General features: G+C 39.5%; 1 protein-coding gene across 3 annotated transcripts in view; it reads left to right on the top strand.

Moving 5' to 3' along the window:
• Nucleotides 1-22,287, top strand: part of NALCN (sodium leak channel, non-selective) — a 249,732-nt gene extending 227,445 nt beyond the window's left edge. For 2 of the 3 annotated variants that reach the window (XM_040584471.1, XM_040584468.1), the window contains 14 exons: nucleotides 1,988-2,081; nucleotides 2,614-2,720; nucleotides 3,127-3,201; nucleotides 6,104-6,223; nucleotides 7,292-7,360; nucleotides 9,135-9,283; nucleotides 9,998-10,091; nucleotides 10,890-11,022; nucleotides 11,589-11,704; nucleotides 14,291-14,448; nucleotides 15,089-15,239; nucleotides 17,329-17,478; nucleotides 18,184-18,301; nucleotides 20,054-22,287. In XM_040584471.1, the coding sequence (XP_040440405.1) occupies nucleotides 1,988-2,081; nucleotides 2,614-2,720; nucleotides 3,127-3,201; nucleotides 6,104-6,223; nucleotides 7,292-7,360; nucleotides 9,135-9,283; nucleotides 9,998-10,091; nucleotides 10,890-11,022; nucleotides 11,589-11,704; nucleotides 14,291-14,448; nucleotides 15,089-15,239; nucleotides 17,329-17,478; nucleotides 18,184-18,301; nucleotides 20,054-20,247 (1,728 nt within the window). In that variant the 3' untranslated portion in view covers nucleotides 20,248-22,287. Of the gene's footprint in view, nucleotides 1-1,987; nucleotides 2,082-2,613; nucleotides 2,721-3,126; nucleotides 3,202-6,103; nucleotides 6,224-7,291; nucleotides 7,361-9,134; nucleotides 9,284-9,997; nucleotides 10,092-10,889; nucleotides 11,023-11,588; nucleotides 11,705-14,290; nucleotides 14,449-15,088; nucleotides 15,240-17,328; nucleotides 17,479-18,183; nucleotides 18,302-19,713; nucleotides 19,754-20,053 lie in introns of all 3 variants that reach the window. The other variant, XM_040584470.1, reaches the window with a different exon arrangement.
• Nucleotides 22,288-23,002: the final 715 nt, after the last annotated feature.

Raw genomic sequence — 23,002 nt, 5'->3', positions numbered from 1 at the left:
TTCATCTCTTTTTTTCTTGAATACTTTTTACTTTTAAAGTGTTTACTATAGGAAAAAGAAAATATCCTCAGATTTTAGTTGAAAAGATGAATATTTTAGTTAATTATGCAGTGGAGGGAAAAAATCTCAGCCCAATTAATATTTAAGTAGAGTGAAGAAATGCCCAGGAACTGAAAAAAAAAAGGCCAAGTAAGACAGAGAGAAGACTGTCAACTAGTCCAGAAAGAAGAGGGCAAAATAGTCCACTATGTGAGGTTACATTACATCATCTTAAAACTAGTTACTTAGCCAAGCTATTGGTGTTTAAAGTAGATGTTGACTTTAGAAAGTTTATGGCTGATACATGGTTACAGTAGTGCCAGGAGTTGTTGAGGAGGGTCAGAGTTGCACTGCATAAATATTTTATGTGAGAATGAACAACTTTTAAAAAAAAATCCAAAAATATTTTCAGATATGCTGTAGTATTTCATCGGAGCTGTCGGAGTTGCAGGCATGGAGATGTACTGGGAGGTACCACAGGAGGCTCTGGGCTGAGCCCTCAGGTGTTCCGAGACCAGGACAGTAGCCCGAAGTGTTCCACCACCCCCTATTTCACAACTTCCACCCATCACTTGTCACAGCTCCCAGGTGTCACGTATTTAGTCAGCAGTGAAGATGTGATCGACTCAGATATTATCCGAAAGTTTTGAGTCGAAGTCCAAACACAAACGCAGCTCATCCAGCAGCAGTCCCCCTCGCAGGGCTCTGCTCTTTGGTCCCTTATAATGATCCTGCTGGTGGAAGTGGTAGCGTCTGAGCAACAGAGCAACTTGGCAGCACTATTTCTAAATTTTACAAAAGTCCACATTTTTTGCTACCTTTTGTCTTGTGTGCAGTGAAAGCTCTCTAAGAATATAAACCAGAAGTACTCATTGGGTTGATTGAGTTGCCTTTTAATTTAAACATTTGTAAATGGTGCAGTTTGGGCTTGACATGAGCAATAGGCATCCTTACATCTGTCACTTTGTCCACTTTGTGTTGGAAAGCACCTTCTCCCAGGGTGCCATTTGGACACACAGCTCTGTAAAGAGATTATGTCCAGTGAGAGGGAGGAATCCTGCCATCAGTCACACAGCCAGCCACAGTTCCAGCATCTACACAAGCCAATGCCAAGGGAAGCCTCAGAGATCACACCAGCCCTTGTCCAGCTCAGTGCGGCTCTGTGCTGGCTGGGAGAGCAGCCGAGTGTCTAGGAGACAAGCTTGTGGCATTTACCTTGAAAAGGTCTCCCTTCTTTTTGTAACTCCAGAGTCCTTCTGTGAGATTTTACAGTTCTCTGAAATGATGAGGACCACATTTTTAAGGTCATTTTAAATAATGCTGAATTCTGTTTGGGGCTTGCTTGTTTCCTCCTGTGTTATGAAAACACATACACACATTACCATCTACCAGCACCTGTCCAAAGGGTACATCCCTACCTCTCCTTGTGCTTCCTTTGTGGAGAGCTCTTGTCGGTATATAGTATACTATTATTTTATTTTAAATACCACCCCCCCCAAACAGAAGAGCTGTAGAGAGTGACGGCAGTCTCCTGGAGGGCTTGTTCCCCAAGAAACTGTCACAGCACTGACAAGCCGCAGGATTTTCTGCAGCAAAGTCCAGACAAAATCGACCACTCTTTAAAACAGTGCTTTCCAGCAAATGATGTTCAGTCAAATGGAAGACCTCCTGCAGTGTTTCACTGCCCACACTGGGCTGCTGCTACAAAGAGCAGCAACTGTGCCTGCTGAGTTGAGTCCCAGAAACTCACAGCTAATGTGTCCAGAAATCCTCTTGAGTAACAGCTAATACTTTAGACTCCTTTACCCAAACAGTGTGTTATTTAAAAAGAGTTGCATATGTAACTTTATTTCAGACACCAAAGAGAATGTTGTTTTCATGTTTACAGCATTAAATGTTCTAGCTTTTATATGACAAAAGCTTTATACACTTCTTTTTTTTTATTAAGGGGACAGCTTTACTGACTGTAGATCAGAGAAGATGGGAAGATCTGAAAAGCAGACTGAAGATAGCACAACCTCTTCATCTCCCACCTCGTCCGGGTATCAAAGATATTTTGATTTTATTCATGTTGAGCCCTAGTGTTCGTAATTCCCCAGGAGTCTGCGATTCAAATTAAAATTGTAATCGTGAGGCCACTAGGAGGTTGTGCATAAGTTAACGTAGAAACAGGCTCCAACTACAGATCTTTGCATAAGGCTATTAAAATCAACCCCAAAAAAGGTTGTGCTTCGATGATTTTAGGATAAGCCTTAATGAAAAAATGAATTTCTAAATGAAAAATATTTGCAGTTGGCTGTTAATGATATGAATGGAATGTATTAACCTGACAGCAGTTGAATGATGCACTTGCCCTACTAGTACCACAGCCTTCATGCAACACTGGTGTTCAGTATTTGAAATTGTATATTCAGAGGCCCTATTTGATATGGAAAATTGTAACACAAAATTAGAAATGTATTTTGAAACTGGTGAAGGATTATTTTGCCACTAATGATCATGGAAAATATGTCAAGATATAAGGGGCAAATACTACTGTGCATTTTAACTCTCCTCAAATTCTTTCTTTTTCAGATAACGATGGCTTTAGAGCTAAGATGTATGATATAACTCAGCATCCATTTTTTAAGAGAACTATTGCTGTACTTGTTCTGGCTCAGTCTGTGTTGTTATCAGTTAAGGTAATTGTGTTTCTTTTTAAGTGTTTCATTATAGTAGTACAGCATGTGTTGCACACATTTCCTGACATCAATTAATGATCAGTTGAACCATTACTGTGATGAATGTAAGGAAACAGAATTTCTAGATACAGCAATCTCAGTTGGCACAGATCACTGTAGATTAATTGTAAATTGTAGAGCTGAGTCAATTTCTGTCTTTTTGTAGTCTGGTTTGGTATTTTTAATTTCCAGTTAAGCTGTAAATCTGTGAGAGATTAATACACCAGGATGCCACTTCTGTCTTGAGCATATTTTAAAGTGAAGTCTATTCATTAACAAAACCTGCAAGAAAAGTTAAGGCAATGAAGAGGCATTTATTTCTGTTTAACAGCTATTCTTCTATGAATGGCTTTTGTTTGCATTTCAGTGGGATGCTTCAGATCCAGTGACTGTGCCTTTAGCAACAATGTCTGTTGTTTTCACCTTCATTTTTGTCCTTGAGGTAAAGTAATATATTTTATGATTTCTTGAGACTAGTATGTATATGTTTCATTTTGTCTTTAGGGATATTGTCTCATTTTTCACTATATTTTTTATTTCTGAACATGTACATTTGGGGCTCTCCATGTCACTTGTCTTTAAACATGTGTTGTAGAAAGAAACTTTTGATTTGTTGTAGTCATACTTCTCCACCACCTTGAGCTTTGTGTTCTTTTATATAGGTCCAACTCTGAGCATTTCAGCATGTGTTTTGGTCAGCCTAAATGAACTCATTTCTTGCAGAACATCTCAGTTTAAAGTCACTCCATACAACACAAGGTCTGTGTTGTATCATGGAAGTTCTCCTTGCTCCATTTATATTTTGCTTGGTGTGTTAATCCCCACTCTTCTGTAGCTGTGACATCATGAAACCACTCTCAGTTTTGTTTTGTTATTTTAAACATCATATTTCATTTTAATACTTTTAAATAACATAAGTCAAATTCCAGTATTGTCTATCTTTTGTTGCACAGATCTAGATCCTATGTGGTAACAGTTCTCTGTCTATGAGAAAATTGTCACCACAATCAATTGTGCAAGGTGTAATTAGCCTGTTTTCATAAGATTGGAATCTAAGGACATAAACACATTTTAAAAGCATTTATTTTTTCATGTGTAATGATATCCGTACTGTAACAAAGCAGACATTTATGAGGTTAAAGAAGATGCTTCCTCTGTGGTTAGGTTAGTACATAATTGTGTTCCAAATTTGTAGTTGAGTATTTTTCTTTTCAGTCCCTTTTGAATAGCTGATGCTGACCACTATCGGAAACAGGATAGTAGAGTACATTTCCCACTGCTCTAATCCAATATGACAGTTCCCATGTTCCAGTGATAGGTTTCGCCAGCAGTGATGAATAAACAATGAAGTGAATAACTTGTAGCAGCTGTAGCTAGAGTATGTCCATGCTGTTGCTTCTTTTTTCCCTACCCAGGAGAAATCAGTATCTCTTGAGAGACTGAGCAAACACAGAAAAGTTTGATTTGTGTCATACACAGACAGGTTTTAATTTACCTAGTAACTATGTCTTCAGAAATACTTTTTTTCTCTTATACTGCCAGGGGAAACAAATACATCTCTCAAATTTCAAAGGAAGTTTGTTAGAGCCAAGAAAAATTTGTTGACTCTCTCAACAGGCCAGCTATCACGCTGTGAGTGCACACAATTTATGGAGAGATGAAGCAGCTTCCTGCCCAGGATCTTCCCTAATGCAGCATAGTCTGGTTAGTCTGCTATGTACACAGTCTGCTACCGCTAGCGGGCATGGTCCATGAGGAAGGCCAAAGCTTTCTGCAAAGCTAATGGCCCTGTGTCCAGCCTAAGGACTCCCGATTCAGTCTTAAACCTTTACTTCTCACATCAGTATATGTGGTGTAGAAGAATAGGAAGAATTCAGAAAACTTACTAATGATCACAGAATGAAGTGAAATGTGGTTTTTTATTTGCAAGGTGTGGTGTTCAGTTCAAGATTATAGGCATCTGAACTTAGGCGTTTAATTTCTACAGGTGAGGCAGGTGTTTAAGCTGTCAATGTGATCAAGGGAGATGTAGGGTGAGTTTCAGTTGCCTAAATAACCAAAGGCATCAAAAGCTTTTTAGGGTACCCTAGCTGATCTCCCCTTACCTCCATGAGCTGCTGCAGAAGAGCAGAGCTGTGTGCAGGTCTTGTGTCATCCCTGCCAGCCCCATACATCTGTCTCCAGTATTCTAGGGCATCTCACCTGACTGGATAGGAGTCAAGATAATTTCAGGTACCTCAAATGATAATTAGAGACTCAGACAACGTATTCTTCACTTTGCAGGCAGGCTTCAGAAAAATTTATATGGGGAAAAAAAAAATAAACCACCTAACTGGAAAATCAGCCTTTTACCTCAAACTAGTGTCCTTTTATATACAGTTTAGGTTTCAGAAATGTAAAGGATACTGCTAAATGGCAGTGTTGCAAGATGGGATGGAAAAAATTATGTAGTGAAAGCCTGACATTTGTAGCCTTTGTATACTAACACTTGACTTGCTTTGAGGTTTAATACAAATTGTGTATGAGAAACTCTCTGGTGGTCCCTCTACATGTATCACCCTACCTCAATATCTGTTAGCCGTTGTGACTATTTCTTACCAATGTCTGTTCTTAAGCTTCCTGTTTCTGCTCCTATTACCTGTATTGGAAATGTCAAGCACTTCAGCTGCTGTCTTTTACCAGGTACATTGTAAAATGTACGGCCTTTACTGTTCTTAGGTTTCTTCTCTTATACACTGCTGAGTACAGATGGTGCTGAGTACAGACTGTTCCTTAAAGCAAGAAATATTTGCAATATGGGAAAGCTTTATAATTAATTAGAACTATAGGTGCTACAGAACACAATTATATTCTTGAGTTCAAATGTGCTTATGTGATTTTAGCCTGTTTACAGACAGCTAGATAAATAGGATACCACCACCTCTTTCAGCCACGTGTTATTGACAATCATTTTCTAACTTCATTACTTGTTTAACTGTAAGAAAACTTAAGCCCACATTCACCTCAGCAATCTATGCATTAAGCATTCAGTCTGAGGTGGTCAGCTACACCCCTTCCTTCAGTACTTGATGGAGAGAGAGAGAGAGAGAGACCCTGGTCTTGGTCATTTGTGGTCTTCCAAAAATACCACTTTTCCTTTATCTAAGGAAGCTTAGATGTTCTGGTTAGTCTAGCAGCCTAACCTGTCTATGTGGGAACACTTAGCTGACATGAAACCTGCCCTTGGTTGTTTGAAACTATTTCGTAAGATTAATTCAATCGAACATTTTAGAGAATGGAAGAGGTTTCTATAGCAAGAAATAACCATTTCTTCAGTGCACCTGAGAAATTGCTGTTATCTGTAGGTCACAATGAAGATTATTGCCATGTCACCTTCTGGCTTCTGGCAAAGCAGAAGAAATCGGTACGATCTCTTGGTGACATCTCTTGGAGTTATATGGGTGATACTTCACTTTGCCTTACTGGTAAGATTTATAAAATGCAGTTCCAGTGATTTAGCTTGATTTTATCTGTTAAGCAGCAGCAACAGGATTGCTTCTATACACCCAGATAAACCCTCGGGAGTTTAATAAGGCTGAAATATGGATGAAATAAATTAAGTTTGATGCTAAGAAGAAGGAATTGTTGTCTTGGGCAATGATGAAGTACAAAACTTGTCTTACTGACTTGAGGTAGAGGTGGTAAATGTGTAGAAAAATGAAGTCTTTAGGGAGGATGTGAGTGAAGAAAGGATGGAATCTGAAGACACTGAGAGCTCCTGCCCACAGAAGTCTCATGAACGTCAAGAAAGAAAGAGGCAATGCACAGTATGCAGACAGGAGCAGTGGGCTGGAAGAAGGCATAGTTGCAAAACTGCTGAACAATACAATCTGTCCCAAACACAGAAGCAATTCTGGAGCTCTGGTTTTGATAAAGGGACAATGTTTAATCCAAGAAGGTGTGGAGGAGAGGGGATGGAGATCTACTCTCCCTCCATCCCACTCCAGATTTATCAATTTGGCTACCCCCTGGTTCCCTTATATACAAGGGAAGGAGAGGGGATAGCTGAGACTTCTGATCAATCACAAGTTGTTGAAGCCACAACCCTATAATGGCTGTGCAGGCTTCTCTTTTGTCTGCCGGCAAGCTCTGTTTGGAGGAAAACCTGTCTTGTGTGACTAGTCATTTTGCCCTGACATTCACAGTTTGCTTCCTGCTGCGGAGTAGCTGGGAAGGCCTGGGGAGTTTCTGTAAGCCAGCAGCTGTCTAGACAAGTAGACTGGGGCTGCTGGACATGATTACAGCCCAGTTAATAGAGGACTGAAGGGTTTTTGAAATGATGTGTGGCGAGGTTGAATTAGTATTTTTGAAGCGGTGGAACATCTTCTATTAGTTTCTTACTGCTCCACTTACTGAAGTATTAGTGCTACTAGTTTATGATTTCTCTTATTTCATATAGCAACTGCCCTACATTATTAAAAGACCAATTATCATGATCTTTCCATGAGATCCCTGGGAGACAATGTATTAAGTCTTCTGTGTTTCTGTTCCAGAATGCATACACTTACATGATGGGGGCATGCGTAATTGTCTTCAGGTTTTTCTCAATTTGTGGGAAGCATGTAAGTATAAATTAGGAACTACAACCATACTACGTGTTTCTAGTGCACATTCTGTAAGGCTCTATTTTATATGCAAGTTAAAAAAAGGACACTTCAAGCAGCACTCTCCAATTTTACACTCTGTCTTTAAAACGTCAGGATTTTTGCTGTATTATATAATAGCATTATATTATGGTTACTCGAAAAGCTGCAATTTTTGCAACAAAAAAAAAAGTACAACTGCATCACAATGCCATGCAGTTTTTTAAAAATGCTCTCTCAAACTCTGAACATAACATTGTGCTACTTTCAGTACTTGCCATTTCAGTGTGGTCTGATGTGCATTATATTTATTTATTTTCTCTGCAAGACTAGTGGAGTGGTAGTTGATGCCCTCATCTTGTTATGATAGTACTGTCTTATAGAAGTTTCTCCCTCCACAGTACAGGTCTGTGTCTTGTATCTCTATAATGTACATCTTATCACAGTAAAAGATTTATGTTCAAGTTTAAAAATATATTGGGTTAAGATAGTCTGCTGGAAACACTGGCATGGCAACAGAGTAATTCACTTCCAAAGTTTACATTTGTTCTGTGTTTGGAATCACTCTGATGTAATTAGAGTAGGCTGGCAGAATAAGCATAGGCAGAGAACAAACACATTTGTTTAACAAGTGGTGACACTCTGCATCCTCTTCCTGTAGAACATCTTAGACTATCCAAACATTTTCTGTGAAGTCTAGCATGTTAAAGTAAATGTGATGAAAAGACTGCTGTACTAGGTTGCCAGGGTTAAGAACAGCAACTCGGAGGGTTTGTGCAGTAAAAATAAAAAGTCTTCCTTCAGTCAAACTACACAGAGCCTTGAAAGTCAGATAAAAAATCCTTGCTTCTCCTATGCAGCCAGACCAAGTGATTGCCTTCAATGATTTCTGATTGATTCTAAAGTTTTTTCAAGGTTTTAACCTAGTCGTTTGTGCTTTCATGTTAGGAATTGTATCAGTTTCACTAATTTATCTGTTGTGATGCAATATGATGACTGAAAGTCAGCATGACTTATCAGTTTGGCATGATTCTAATGAAAGCTGCTATCCTCAGTCCCATTAAAGAGAATTTTCTGTAGCATCCAAGGTGGCTGAGGGTGTTAGGACAATCTAGGGCGGTAACTTTTATCAAGAGTGAAATGTACAATATGCATGCATGGGAAAGTGAAATCTAATGTCAAGGCCTACACCCTATGTAATTTCCAAAATTATGCTCTCTTCTTAAGCCAAATTGTGTGAGAAATTACTAGTTTAATCAAGCTGTGCTGATCTTGAGGAAATCCCCTTCTCTCTACACCAACCCATTCCTTTTGGTAGGCTGCAGTATCTGTGATTTCCACCTAACAGTTGTCATCACTTTCAGATAAGCCCAAAGTAGTTTACTGCACCACTGCTCATGCAATGCTAATTTTGGTACTTCTGCAGTATACTGATCCTAGAATATTATAATTAAGCTTGTTCTGTATTATTGCTATGTTATCCTACATCTACTTTTTGAGGAGCAACATCTTGACCTTGTAAATTAGGCAGATGCGCGAATCTCTTTAACAAGTAAAAAGCACACTGAATTTCAGAGGAAGGCACAAAATGTTTAGTTCAAATCAGAATCAAAATGTACCATTTCACTGGGGTCATCCATTAACGTACACGTGTAAAAAATTTGTTGTCAAAATGGCAAGTGCAATAACTCCCTTTTCCCTTTTATCTCTGCTTTCCTGAATGGCATCATGGATTGCTTTTTCTCTGTGACAGGTGACACTAAAAATGCTACTCCTGACTGTGGTTGTCAGCATGTACAAGAGCTTCTTCATCATAGTGGGAATGTTCTTACTGCTTCTTTGTTATGCTTTTGCTGGAGTGGTTTTATTTGGTACAGTGAAATACGGGGAGAACATTAACAGGTACAGTATGTACTTACTACCTTATGGGGATGTTCTTTAAACATCCTGAAAAAATCACATTCTGCTAGAGAGAAATTTATCCATGGTAAAAATCAGACAAGTCCCCAGGTCTAGCTGAAGAACTCTAAGACAGAATTTCTGATAGCAGACACCGAGCCGTCTTTCCAGCCCTTGTGCACTGGACCAATAACAGCCAATCCAGCCCAGAGCAGACTGAGAGCTGTTCTCCATCGTGCCAGCTGGAATATGTTTCAAAGCAGTGCTGCTGTAGCCATAAGCTGCTGAAACACAGTGCACATACTACACCTTAATGGCATCACCCAGAAACATGATCCGTATCCAGGCTGATGCAGAGAGGGGACAGTCCTGTGAACTTGCTGTTAACTGGAGATTTACCAATCAGTAGCATCATCAGGCTTCAGGAAGAGAATGGAGACAGGAGATAGGATCTGGCCTTGAGTGTGCTTTAGCTCTGATAAAATGAGTCAAAATACTCAGACCTATGTCTGAGCCGAAGTTCAGTTATTGTATCTCAAGTCACAAAATAAGTAATTCAGTGAGCTCATTCAAATAGTACTGTAACTATTTTTAGTTTAAAATAGTAGAACAGTAGAAAATCGAAATTATTTGCATTTGTTCTTGCCAGCATTTTAGTTCTGGGATGTGAAATGATCTCTCCCTTTACCTCTCTCTCTCTCTCTCTCTCTCTAACAGACATGCAAATTTTTCATCAGCTGGCAAGGCTATTACTGTGCTCTTCAGAATAGTTACTGGAGAAGACTGGAACAAAATTATGCATGACTGCATGGTAAATACAATGCTGCCAGAGATAACATAGGCAAGAAGCAGGAGACACCTTTAAAGTGTTTCTGGTATCATAGCTTTGTACAAGGAATGTTGTGATGGCCTTTCTCTCTTGAAGAGTGTTGTGATGGCCTTTCTCTCTTCAAGAGATAACCTCCGAATAGGACACACAGATTGCAGTTCCAGTCACACACTCACTGTACTATTTTGTGGGGCTAGGCTATTACATGATATTAAAACAAAAATACAAAGATGTTTCCAAAATCAGAAGTGCAGTAACTTGCTTTCTCACTGTTACCTCTGCTTGGACTGGGGCAAGGTGACTTCTTACATTAACTTTGTCTTTCATGCCTGCACTCTGGCTCATTCCGTGTGAATGGTAGTCTTGATGACCTCAACATTTGTCCTTGAATCATCCTATTTTTCCCAAGTAAATTTCCATCTGTGGTTTCCATTGCAATGAAAATCATATTCCCTTCCTTTTTGAAATTAATGGGCAGGGAAGTTTTTTGAAAACCACATTTCAGCACAACAGGTTGTTTCCTTACAGTGGCATAATGCACAGTGTGCCTTGTGTGTGGTAATGAGACCCACACCTAGGCCTTTTTTGTCATGCTTCTGTCTGGTTTCTGATTACTAACCACTAAAGGAACAACAAAAACCTGTCCACGATAATGCCTACAGTATTATTCCCTAATTGGGAAACTTTAAAGAAATTACAGTTATAAATACTGTATTGATTGCATAGAAATTAAGAATCTTTCTTTATGATTGAATGACTTGGTTTTCTTTTGTTTTGAAGGTTCAGCCTCCATTTTGTACGCCAGATAACAGCACCTACTGGAAAACAGACTGTGGAAATTATGCTGGTGCTCTTATGTATTTCTGTTCATTTTATGTCATCATTGCATACATCATGCTAAATTTGCTTGTTGGTAAGTGAAACTATACATTAATAAAAAAAAGGTCCACCTTAGCATGTAGTATGTTAGATGTGAGTGTTGTGATATCCAGGTATGAGGTAACCTCGTACCTTTACTGTTACCTTATATGTGTATGATGATTTTGATACTTCTCTGGCAGGGTGTATGCTAAAACAGAGATTTTGGGAATGAAAGTTTTTTGAACAAAGAGATGTGTTGCATTTTTATAGTTACCCTAAGAAATACTATTTTTCTGAGCTTTTCCTTCCTCCAGTTAACATTTTTCCAACATCACTGGAATTCACCTAATTGACCTTCGAGGATAGTAGATTAGGCATCTCACCAGCATTTAAGATACAGCTTTTTAAAAGTGAGCACAATGAATATTGATGTAGCATGACAGTATATTACCCATACATAGTTTTTGTCTAAACATACAGCTAAAGGCATTGATTAATATGAAGTTTGTACAACAGAATTCATATGCTGTTGAAATCCATTGTTACTTATAGGTGTTAACCAGTTAGAATGTAACTACCAGCTTTCTTTATAGTGTATTTTGGTTTTGTGGTTTTCAGCTATCATTGTGGAGAATTTCTCATTGTTTTACTCAACTGAAGAAGACCAACTTTTAAGCTATAATGATCTTAGGCATTTTCAAATTATATGGAACATGGTTGATGACAAAAGAGAGGTAAGAAAGTTGATAATGAACACAGAAATCCAGTAAGTTTACATTTTTCCTAAATTACACATATGGGGAAAACAAAGTATGCTGACAAGGCTCACTGAGCAGTTACTGTTCAAGTTCTAAATGTTCAGCAAGCACGATCTAACATTGTTCATGGCCCTTAGGTACTAACCTGTATTCTTTACTACTGTGAAGTACTTATAATAGTAAATTTAAAAACAAATGTAGATATTGATGGGATCAATAAATAGCATCTTTCTGCCTGGTTTCCTGAGAGTTGTTCCCTTGGAAGTCTACAGACTCACATCCATTTATGTGTTTGATCTTCAGAAGAGCTTTGCTGAGATTTCAGCACTGTCTCCTGTAAGATGCTCACAGAGAACCCAATGAAGTATGGGCTGGATGAGAAGATGATGAAGTGACTGAAAACTAGCTGAATGGCCAGGTCCAGAGGGTGATGATCAGCAGCACAGATTCTAGTCGGAGGCCAGAAACTAGTCATGTACCCCAGTGGTCAATACTGAGTCCAGTCCTGTTCAACATCTTCATTCGTGCTCTGGATGATGGGGTAGAGTGCACCCCCAACAAGTTTGCAGATGACACCAAACTGGGAGGAGTGGCTGATACACCAGAGGGTCATGATGCCATCCAGATGGATCATTTAGGTGCATTTAGACTGGAGAAATGGGATGACAGGAACCTTGTGATTCAGCGAGGGGAGGTGCAAAGCCCTGCACCTACTGAAGAACAGCCCCAGGCATAAAGTACATGCTGCAGGCTGACCAGCTGGAAAACAGCTTGCCAGGAAATAACCTGGGGGTCCTGGTGGACACCAAGTTGAACATGAGCCAGCGGTGCCCTTGTGGCAAAGAGGGCTAATGGTATCCTGGGCTGCATTAGGCAAAGGGTTGCCAGCAGGCCAAGAGGGAGGATCTTTCCCCTCTACTTGGCACTGGTGAGGGCACACCTGTAGTCCTGGGTCCAGCTCTGGACTTCTCTGCAACAGAGGTCTAGACATACTGGAAAGAGTCCAGCAAAGGGACACAAAGATGATGAAGGGATTAGAGCATGCCTTTTATGAGGAAAGGCTGAGAGAGCTGAGACTGTTCAGCCTGGAAAAGAGAAGCCTCAGGGGGGATCTCATCAGTGTGCGTGAATAACTGAAGGGAGGATGCAAAGAATATGCATGTAGAGGAATGAAGCTGGGTTAATTAATATTGATAACATACAGCTGTGGGCTGGCTTGGGGGAAGTGGGTTGGCTGATGTCGATAAGGTGCGGCTGTGGCTGGTTCTGTTAAGTGGTTGGGCAGCCAATGAAGAGAGAGCAGCCAAGGAAGAGAGAGGAGGAAGAAGCAGAGAGAAGAGCACAGCACGCACGCATGCATGTACGTACAAACGAACGAGATGGTGAAAGACCTTGTTGCAGCCAGCTAGTTTGGAGAGTGCTGCAACAGATGGAGCCAGGTTCTCTTCGGTGGTGCCCAGTGGACAGGACCAGAGGCAGTGGGCACAAGCTGAAACTCAGAAAGTTCCCTCTGAACATCAGGAAACACTTTTTCTGTGGGAGGATGACTGAGCACTGGTGCGGGTTGCCCACAGAGGCTGTAGAGTCCCCATCCTTAGAGATACTCAAAAGCCATCTGGACATGGTCCTGGGAAACTGCCTTTAGGAGGCCCAGCTTAAGCAGAGGAGTCAGACCAGGTGGCCTCCGGAGATCCCTTCCAACCTCAACCATTCTGTGATTTTGGGATAAGAATTGCATCTGGGAGACTAAGCTGTTCAGATGCCCACACAACTTAAATCATCATCTGAATGATTCATGACATCACTAAGACTTGAACATAAGCAACGTTATGATGAAAGAAGTTGGTTGCTTGTAGCTGGCACATGGCTTTGCTGGAGATGGAAGCCAGTCTGTACTGCTGGAGATGGAGAGTTCTGCATCCATTGTGCCCAGCACCGACAGTTTTTCTCTCTGATGTGGAACAACACACTACAGCGAAAGTACTTCCACTCAGGCTCATTTAGCAGAACAAAACACTTGGAAGAGTGTCAATACCACTGTTTCAGGGAGAAATACTTTCAGTCCTAATTTTTAGAAGCAGATCAAAATTGTTGTCACAAAAAGTGCAACATGTGCTAGGTTGAGCAGAAGACCTTTGAAAAGCCAATAAACTCCCAACATTCTCCTGTCTAAAAATGCACAGTGAAAGGGACAGGTTGAATGTTTAAATTGCAGTTTAATTTCAGGTTTTTTCAAAGGCGGCTCTTTGGGCATATGATTCTAATTACAGATTAATGCAAATGGAGAAATTAAATCCCCAAGCAATTTTGAAAATTTCTGGCAAAATTAACAGCACAGATTCTCATTGTGTATCAGTTAAATAACAGCAGACTTCCATGAATGTGCTGAAGAGCTGGCTGCATGCATATATTCTTCAGCAATGTATTCACAGTGACTTAAATAGGCCAGGATTTGAAACAGAGTCTTTAGAGAAATAGCATTTCTCACAGCGATCAGCCTGAATGTCTGAGCTGGCTGTTAGGTCAGTAATAATTTACCACCTATTATGCAATTTTACACAGGGAGTAATCCCTACCTTCCGAGTGAAATTTCTGCTGAGGCTTTTGCGAGGCAGGCTGGAGGTGGATCTTGACAAGGACAAGCTGCTGTTCAAGCACATGTGCTACGAAATGGAGCGGCTCCATAATGGTGGTGATGTCACTTTCCATGACGTGCTCAGGTACTCTGAGATTTTCTCTAAATTTGTAGAAGGGGTATATTGACCTGTTTTTCTCTCCAGGCTAACAGGTGTTTATTAGGCTTGGGAAAAGGCAAGGCTGGTAGCCGTAGAGATACTGCCATTTTAAATGTAACACAAATATTAGATTTCCCTTTTTTCCTTGCAAATATTAGTGATGGAAAATGCAGGTCCTAGGGAATCAGCTCTGAGTAATTTTAAAATTTTCATTTGTCATAAACAGAAAACACATGTTGTTCTTGTATCCCAAGTTATGAAATACTGTCCCCACACATGTAGCGACATGACAGTAAATCTGACTAGAAATAAAATAGAAGTGGGAACATTATGCAAGTGTAAACTGGGGGGGCGGGACGACAGGGGGACACCAAACTAAGCCACTACATATGCCCTGGCTGCTTGCAGTTCAGAAGCTTATCTTTGTTGGACGGCTGGATGTAGGTGATAAGATCTTAATTTGAGCACTGCATGTCTTTTCTAGAATCATCTCATCATTTTTTTAGCTTCAAATGAGAATTTATTACACACACCTTGCATTAAGCTCTTCAGTATGAGCTTTGATTTTCTGAATTAAAATGTAAGGTCACCAGCATTTAAAAAAAAAAATATCTGTTTCTTCCAGCATGCTTTCATATAGGTCTGTTGATATCAGAAAAAGTCTTCAACTGGAAGAGCTGCTTGCTAGGGAGCAACTGGAATATACCATAGAAGAGGAGGTGGCTAAACAGACCATACGCATGTGGCTAAAGAAGTGCTTAAAGCGAATCAGAGCAGTAAGTAAAGCTAAAACGGGATCTAAATAGTTGTAGAAATTGAACTGTTCAAAAGTGCTGGAATTTGCTGTCACTAGTCTTCATTTACGTGCTGGAATTTGCTGTCACTAGTCTTCATTTACTCTGGAGTCACAATAATATTTATGTAAAGAAGTACGTAGCAGCTGCTAATTCAGAAAAAAAAATATGTTACAGCTCAATTGAAAGTGCTACAAAAATAAGCATCTTTTGAAGGCAAAAACTGTCTTCCTGCCAAAATTTATGTCTTTTTAATACAGCAGGAAGGCACATGTGCAGAGACCAAAGTCAAAGGAATAAAGAAAAAACAATGTAATTTGGTGAAACCTCACAGGCCTAATCCTTCCTCTCAGAATCTAATTGTGTAATTTCCTTGCCTCTGGTGGCAGAAGATACCATGATCAGTCACCAGCAGATGACTCTTCAAATTGAACTCATATCAAAATACGTTGTTTAAGTGACCATTACAGTAACTGTGTGTGCAAATGAGCAGCGTGTACATGCGAATCAGGTATATGAACCATGGCACACAGTAGCTGTGCCTATGTCAGTAAATTAAGTAGGGCCAAGGCATCAGGTCAGGACTCAGATGGGGTCACTCATACTCATTAGCATATTGCTCAGTATAGTTTTGGCCAGTGCATATTCATACTCTCCCATACCACTACCATAGGAGCATCACTGCCCTCCAGGCATAGGTCCGGGTGGAGACTGCTCCCAGCAGGCAGCGGTTGGAGCTGTCTTGTGCAGTAGAGGGAAGATTGGCCAGATTATACAAATCCTGGCCTGTCACTTGGCTTCAGCATGGCAGAAAACCCGTCTGCTTAATTTACTAGTACAGACCTAGCTAGTACTTCTGTATTGTGTTTACGCAATGCTTCTGATAGTCAGAAATATTTTTGCCTTTGCTCAGCCATAGCTACAATTAGGTTTTGGACTGACTCTCCTCTTATCTTCCAAGAAACACTCTTCCTTTATATAAAAAGTCACAACCTGGTTGCATTGATGACTGATTTTTCAGTTACTGTAAGGCTGAGCCCATGTCTTGATGCATATACTTTTTATTTTTTTAAAAGCTTACTTCATGTGAGCGGAGGTTTTCCATAGAGATCTGTGATCATGGGATCTGGCTTTTTCTGCTTGTAAATTTATAAAAAAAGGTAACCGGACAATTTGAATGTAATGTACATTCCAGCTGAAACGTCAATGTTCAAGGCATATTCAGATAGATAGTTTCATTTTGATCTCATCTCTGTAATAATAATGGCATGAAATTAAATCTTAGCTCTCAGTTCTGGGTTTTTTTAACTCTGTTGTTCATTTCATTATGATGTTGAATTACACTATGTTAAAGTAAATACAGTATTCATTTCACTCTAATAATATGGTTCAGATCATTTCACATTATATGAACCTTTTATAAACTGAATGTAATTATAGAAGTTAATATATATTTTCAAATTCTCTTGTTAGTCTCTAAGTCTCTCTAGAGGGAGCATGTGAAAACTACCCAGGAAAGTGAAACCCTTCCTAAGGGCTGTTTATTTTAATTTAAAAGCAAATTAGATTGTAAGATCATAATGGCAGTGGTTTTGTTTTTCTATTTGTACTGTAAATCTATGCTTAGTCACAAGGTTTCCGCTACTGTTTTATTCAATCTTATTGCCAAAGTCCATGAAAGAAATCAGATTTTTTTCATTGCCTTCATGTAATTCTTAGTGAGTCTCTACCAGTTTCCTTGTTTCTTTTTCTTTGCAAGAACTTTTAACGCATAAATTCAAAAATGTATATGTTTTCAAACTCCAGGTTTAAACCAATAATTGAGCAACTTGCCTTCCACTTAATATAGTTTATAAGTTTCATCCTCTGTTCCCTACGTAAAGGTTAGACATACGCTGGAAGTCACTTCATTTAAATAGCAACCATCTGATACACGTGGCTTTATCGATGCACCTGGTATGCACATCTGGCGCTCACTGTTTTGTTAAATATTTAGAAGGCTTTAAAAAAAATCAAATACTGTGACACACCAATGAGAACATTTTTGTTGTCACATATTGTACCTTGATAGAAACAACAGCAGTCATGCAGCATTATCCATAGTCTACGAGAGAGTCAACAGCAGGAGTTGAGCCGGTTTCTGAATCCTCCCAGCATTGAGACAACACAGCCAAGCGAAGATATGAATGCTCCTAATCAGGATAATAGTGCACAGCCAGAGGTATGGTAACCAGAAGATCATCAGCTACTCAGAACAAATTCAGAAAACTTACATGTTTCTTACTTTTCTTTTTTTTTTAAATCATTTTAACTAGAAAAGTTGGTAGTACTGTCTTGTTTTGCCTCATTCTTTGCCTTTAGATGTAAAGGCGAGATGGTCTAAGGCAGTAATTCCCCAGCTTAGTTCACTGTCTTGCTAGCACCATAAAGGGCAAACTCAGCTGTACGACTCCAGCAGCACCAACTTTCAGCTCTAGCATGAGCTGTGTACAGGCTCAGGGATGTGAGGCTTTCTTGTTCAAGCATTCTGAAGACGTGTTTACACTGAGTAATAACATTGGGCATGATGGATCCTCTGAGTAGGAGTCCTGAGCTCTTCCAAGGTAGGGAATGATGAAGGTACAACATAAGGACTCCACTGCAGAAGGCTGAGAATTTTGTACCCTTCAGTGACTCTGTGTAACTGAATTGAGCCTGAATGTTCATTTTATTTTTTTCCCATTAGTAGTAGTTTTCTGGGGCGGTAAAGAATAGAAGCCATGCTGCCTTAACAAATGGCATTATGTTTTGTTTGTATTTTATATAAAGCTTGGAAATATTGTATAAAGCTTGGAATTCTTGGAAAAAAGAATAGAAAGATAACCTTTCTTAGGATTATCCCCATGCAATGGAGAACTATGACTGAGATTCTTTTTTCTATGTTCAGACAAGTAGCCAGCAGCAACTACTAAGCCCAACACTTTCTGACAGAGGTGGCTATCGACAAGACTCTGCAGATGCTGGGAAACCTCAGCGGAAATTTGGACAATGGCGTTTGCCATCAGGTAAGTGAAAAATGTTTATCAGTAGAGTCCCCATATACCAAATCACTGCTGTACAGTAACAAGACCACGAGAGGCTTTGTAATGCACAGTTCTGCCTGCTGCCTGCTGCCTGCTGCTTGCACCCACATCAAGTGTTTTCTGCCCTCATGCATGATAAAATACAGCAGTCTCTCCCCTCCCACCCAATTCTGAAAGTCTGGAAGATGGGCTCAAGCGTTGCCATATGCAGATGTTTGGGGTTTTTTTTTACTTTTTTATACATTTACTCAGGATCTTTGGATTAGGAACTGTATTATCCCGTATTTTGGGATAGTGTCTTCTGCATTTAAAGTTCTCTCTTATCATATAAAGCACATTGGAAGTGAATGAAGTTTTTCCTAACAACAGTAATAACTTCTGAGTGGCTTGTCTTGCCTAAGCATACCAAGCCTATGACTTACACCTTACACTATAATAATACGTTTTTTTATCTTCACTTCAGCCAGGAATTGCCAGGTACAGTTTCCCATTTATTTTCTCAGAAACAGGAAACATTCTCAAGTTATTCTAGTAACAACAGTCCATGAGAAAAGAAAGGCTAGACTATACTTAGAGTTATATATATATGTAGGAGGGTGGGAGAGGTGCATAGGTACAGTCTGAGGCCTTAGTCCTTATCTCAAGAGCACTCTCCACCACCTGAAATATTCTGTAATAAAACGCATATTGATCTCTGCTGCCTGCCACACTCGTGACCAGCATGTTAGGTGTGTACACATCAACCTGCTTTCAGCTGTCATCAGTCAGTCCTATTCCAAGTCAGAGTGCTGCATTAAAAGGCTGCCACTGTTCAGACCCTAATCATATCTAAGTGGAAGTAGAAGAGATGCTTATGCTATGAGTGCCATTAACCCTGCTTTTGTGACTAGAGTACTTGTCCAAGAAATGGGACAGCTTAAGAGAGAGCTTTCAATCCATGTTTTCTACTTAAATGTCACTGAGCAGCAAGGATCAACATTTTGTTGGAACAGAGAGAAAAAGAGGGAGCATGCTAAGAAGGGATTGTACTACTGTAGCCAACTGGATAGGTTCGTCATGTGAGAAGGAGTTCAGGGTTCCCTTAGCACTTGATCTTGCCCATGTCAACCTTGAACGTTCCTCAGTGGACGGTCTCAGAAAAGGAGAGTCACCTCCATGCACAGTACAGCCCGGCAGATGATAAGAATTCTGCCTCCAATCCAACAAAGACATGTATTTAAGATCATAAGCAGCGTCAACATCAATTGTAGTACTTATATGCTTACACATTTATTTTAGTACTTTCCTAAAGCCATACCAACACCTTGTACTGGCTTCCAGCCCTAGGCCACACTAAATACCACTTTCTAGGTGTAGCTACCACCCTAAATGCACTTTTCCCTCCCTTTCTCCAGCAGTTACCAGTTTCATCATTTTGCCAGCAGGACAATGCATGTAAGTACTGCCTAAACCATTTAGGTTGCAGTTAACCAGGTAAGAAGAGATCCGTTGCATCAGTTCATCCCAGTAGAAGGAACTGAGGCACCGCTTAGTTAAACTGCTCTACCAGCAGATTAGTGAGAGCAGTGTCAACAGTTGGAGCTGAAAAAAACCTCATTGAAACAGAGCCCTATTCTTTCTGCACTAAATCATTTTAAAGCTGCCCCAGTCCAGCCAGTTCTGTATACCTGAATTCTAACCAAAAATGTTCAAGTAGGTCTACTCTAATACAGCACTTTCTGTTTGATTTCATAGCCCCCAAACCAATAAGCCATTCAGTGTCTTCAGTCAACCTCCGCTTTGGTGGGCGCTCAACTATGAAATCTGTTGCATGCAAAATGAATCCCATGTCTGATGCTGCTTCTTGTGGATCCGAAGTCAAGAAATGGTGGACAAGGCAATTAACTGTGGAGAGTGATGAGAGTGGAGAGGACCTTCTTGATATCTGAGAAAAATTTAAGTCATACTACAACAACAACCACTTCAAGTACAAACTACTTTTCTATGTTTAGAATTGAAGATGCTGTGTGATGTACAATTTCTTTGAAGTCAATGTCATAATTTTTTTCAGATGCTTATCTTTCTGCCATATGAAGCATAGCACACATTTACTAACTGTACTCCAAGAAACCTGTATACAATAGCAGTACTAACAAAACCAGAGAGAATATATTACCTTTAGCAGACAGAGCATTTAAAGATTTCAGATGTTCTGTAGCTACATAATGAAAATGTATTTTGATACACATACCTCTGTGTTTTTCTTCAACCTATACCATACTTTGAAGTGGGAACACTTTACAGGTATGATGTATTTCTTCTTTTTGTGTTTTCCCTCAGTTCTTATTTGGTAACATTTCTTTAGAAAGATTTTATTATTCACAAATGACCTGAAGAGGTCAGCACTGACTTCATGTTCAAGGAAATTATTTTTACAAAGTACAGATTCTGAATTACAATTCCAAGCTTTTTCTGGACCTTTTTTAAAATATGCAAGATACAGGATAACTCATTTTAAAATCAGAAGGTGAAGGATTGGCTTTTAAAATGTAAATATCTTTGGGTTTTGGTTAATTATGCAAAGAGCTTGATTTTCATAGAGAAAAGGGGGGGGGGAGAAAAAAAAAGAAGAAAAAAAAAAGACATGAAAACTGTGCATTTATGATTCCAGCAAAAGACCTCCATGTGAAAAACATGGTTCATGCTTCATTTTCAGACTAGACTGGTTACATATATGTATGGTGTCATTATTCTCTTAATTGGGTCCCACTTTCTTACATAGTCGTAAGATAACTTTCTTCTTGTCTGTGTGATAAAAATTAGCATGTTGGGGGTTCTAATTACAGAGTAGTATTGTATGGCTTTTAAAATACAGTTCAGTTTTGCCTGTACAGGTAGAAGTGAATTTTACTTACCTGTGTTACTACTCATGCTATAGCCCTGCGAAGCTAAGGTATGACACTGTACTGTGGTTAAGTACCTTTGCCCCTTTTATCCCGATGCGTAATATTTTTACATGTTAGCCTTCTGTTATTTTATGAAGCACCAGTAGTGCTGTATTATTGCTGGTGAAAAGCAGCTGTCCCTTTCATAAATGTTTTTTCCAGTAAAAGGCCAATGCTATACGGATATGGAGGTAGAGAAGAAAAGCCACAAAATGCAGCAAAGTTTGTGAGTTTCAGAATATAAGCCTGTCTAAAAAAAATGTGGGGTAAAAATGTACCCTTCCCTCAGGGAAGAAATAAGAGGTTGCAGATTTTGTAGCTAACCGACTGGGTTTTTTAGCATAGCTGGGACCTTTCTGTCACCATTGTTTCCTATGGAAATTATTGGTTGCTCTAACATGGCCTGATGTGAGATCTTGTAAGAGGCTCACAGTTAATATACATCATCACTTAAAAAATATATCCTTTAAAAAGCAAGAAAAAGCTAGTGCTTCACAATGTTTTCTGGCCAAAATATTAATGAGGAGTGGTCAGAATACAGCATTGTTTTTACAGATACCTTCACCATAAATGCAAAATTAATTTGGGCCATAAAATACAGTTTTCTTGGCATCTATCAATGTTTTTTCCTTGTGTATGGTTGAACCTGGTTTAGGGCTTTTTTGAAAATAATCATATTGAACACATCTGTATTTTGTGGTTTCTTTATGTGTTTTGGTATATATTTAAGTTTAAATCTGGTCTACTGTAACTCTATAGTAACAGAACATGTGCATTCTCTTGTTTATGAGATGAACCATCAACAAAACTTCATATGAAAGTCCATTCTTTGGGGTTCTGTTTTGTGCTTGTTTAAGTTGAGCTTTTGTATATATGACAAAAAGAGAAATATTTGATTTATAAAAGATAGTATCTTTAAAAGTTCAATAATATATTGAACTGCAGATCTTTCTGAATCATTGTTGCTGCAAATCTTCTTTTTAAAAAATCTGGCAAACATTTTTTCCTTGCCTTACAGTACTCTGTCAATAAAAGTGAGTTGCTTTAAGCAATATTCCTCCCTCTGGTTTTCCTTCTAACTGTGTCTGCTGTATCTGGCCCGTCTGTGATAATGCTAGGTATGTGGTTTGTACAGGATTATTTCAAGACACTCTTCTAATTTGTTTTTTGGTGAGAAGTCCAGCAAATTACCTCATCAGTACTGCCACGAGGGGGTCTCATTCAAAAAATGGGACTAAATAGGACTGTTCATTATTTGTTTTTATTTAAGCCACTTTCTTTGTTTGCTTTAGAGCCTGGATGTGAATATGGGGTGGGGGTGGGTGTTTGTGGGGGTGTGTGTGAGTGTGTGTGTGTGTGTCGCAGGGGGAAATTTAGGGTGGAAACATTGAAATATTTTCATAGACTGCCTTTCAGTATCTTCCAAAACACTCGAGATCTCTGGACCATCTAATCTGACTGGGAAGCTGGCTCTAGGAAAGCAATGTTCACCTGTTCCTTTGCCCATTTTACCTTTTCAGATACAGGAAGTGAAATGGAGTTACAAAGATGTGACAAGAATACGTGCTAGAGCACCCGGGCAACTAGGTTAAGGTGAAAAACTCCTTAGTATGGCACCTCCGACATAACTGAAGAAGGTGATAAACTCTTACTCTGCAGCAAAGCAACCAATGTGCATTTGCACATGAAGGTGAGGAAGCAGAGTTGAGGAATGACTGAAGTTCAAGCAGCCTGCACAAACAATGGAGAGAACAAAGAG

This window comes from Falco naumanni, chromosome 2 (genome assembly GCF_017639655.2).
Source record: "Falco naumanni isolate bFalNau1 chromosome 2, bFalNau1.pat, whole genome shotgun sequence".
Taxonomy (NCBI): domain Eukaryota; kingdom Metazoa; phylum Chordata; class Aves; order Falconiformes; family Falconidae; genus Falco; species Falco naumanni.
Note: the sequence above shows the minus strand (reverse complement) of the source record. Positions and strands in the feature narration are given on the sequence as shown.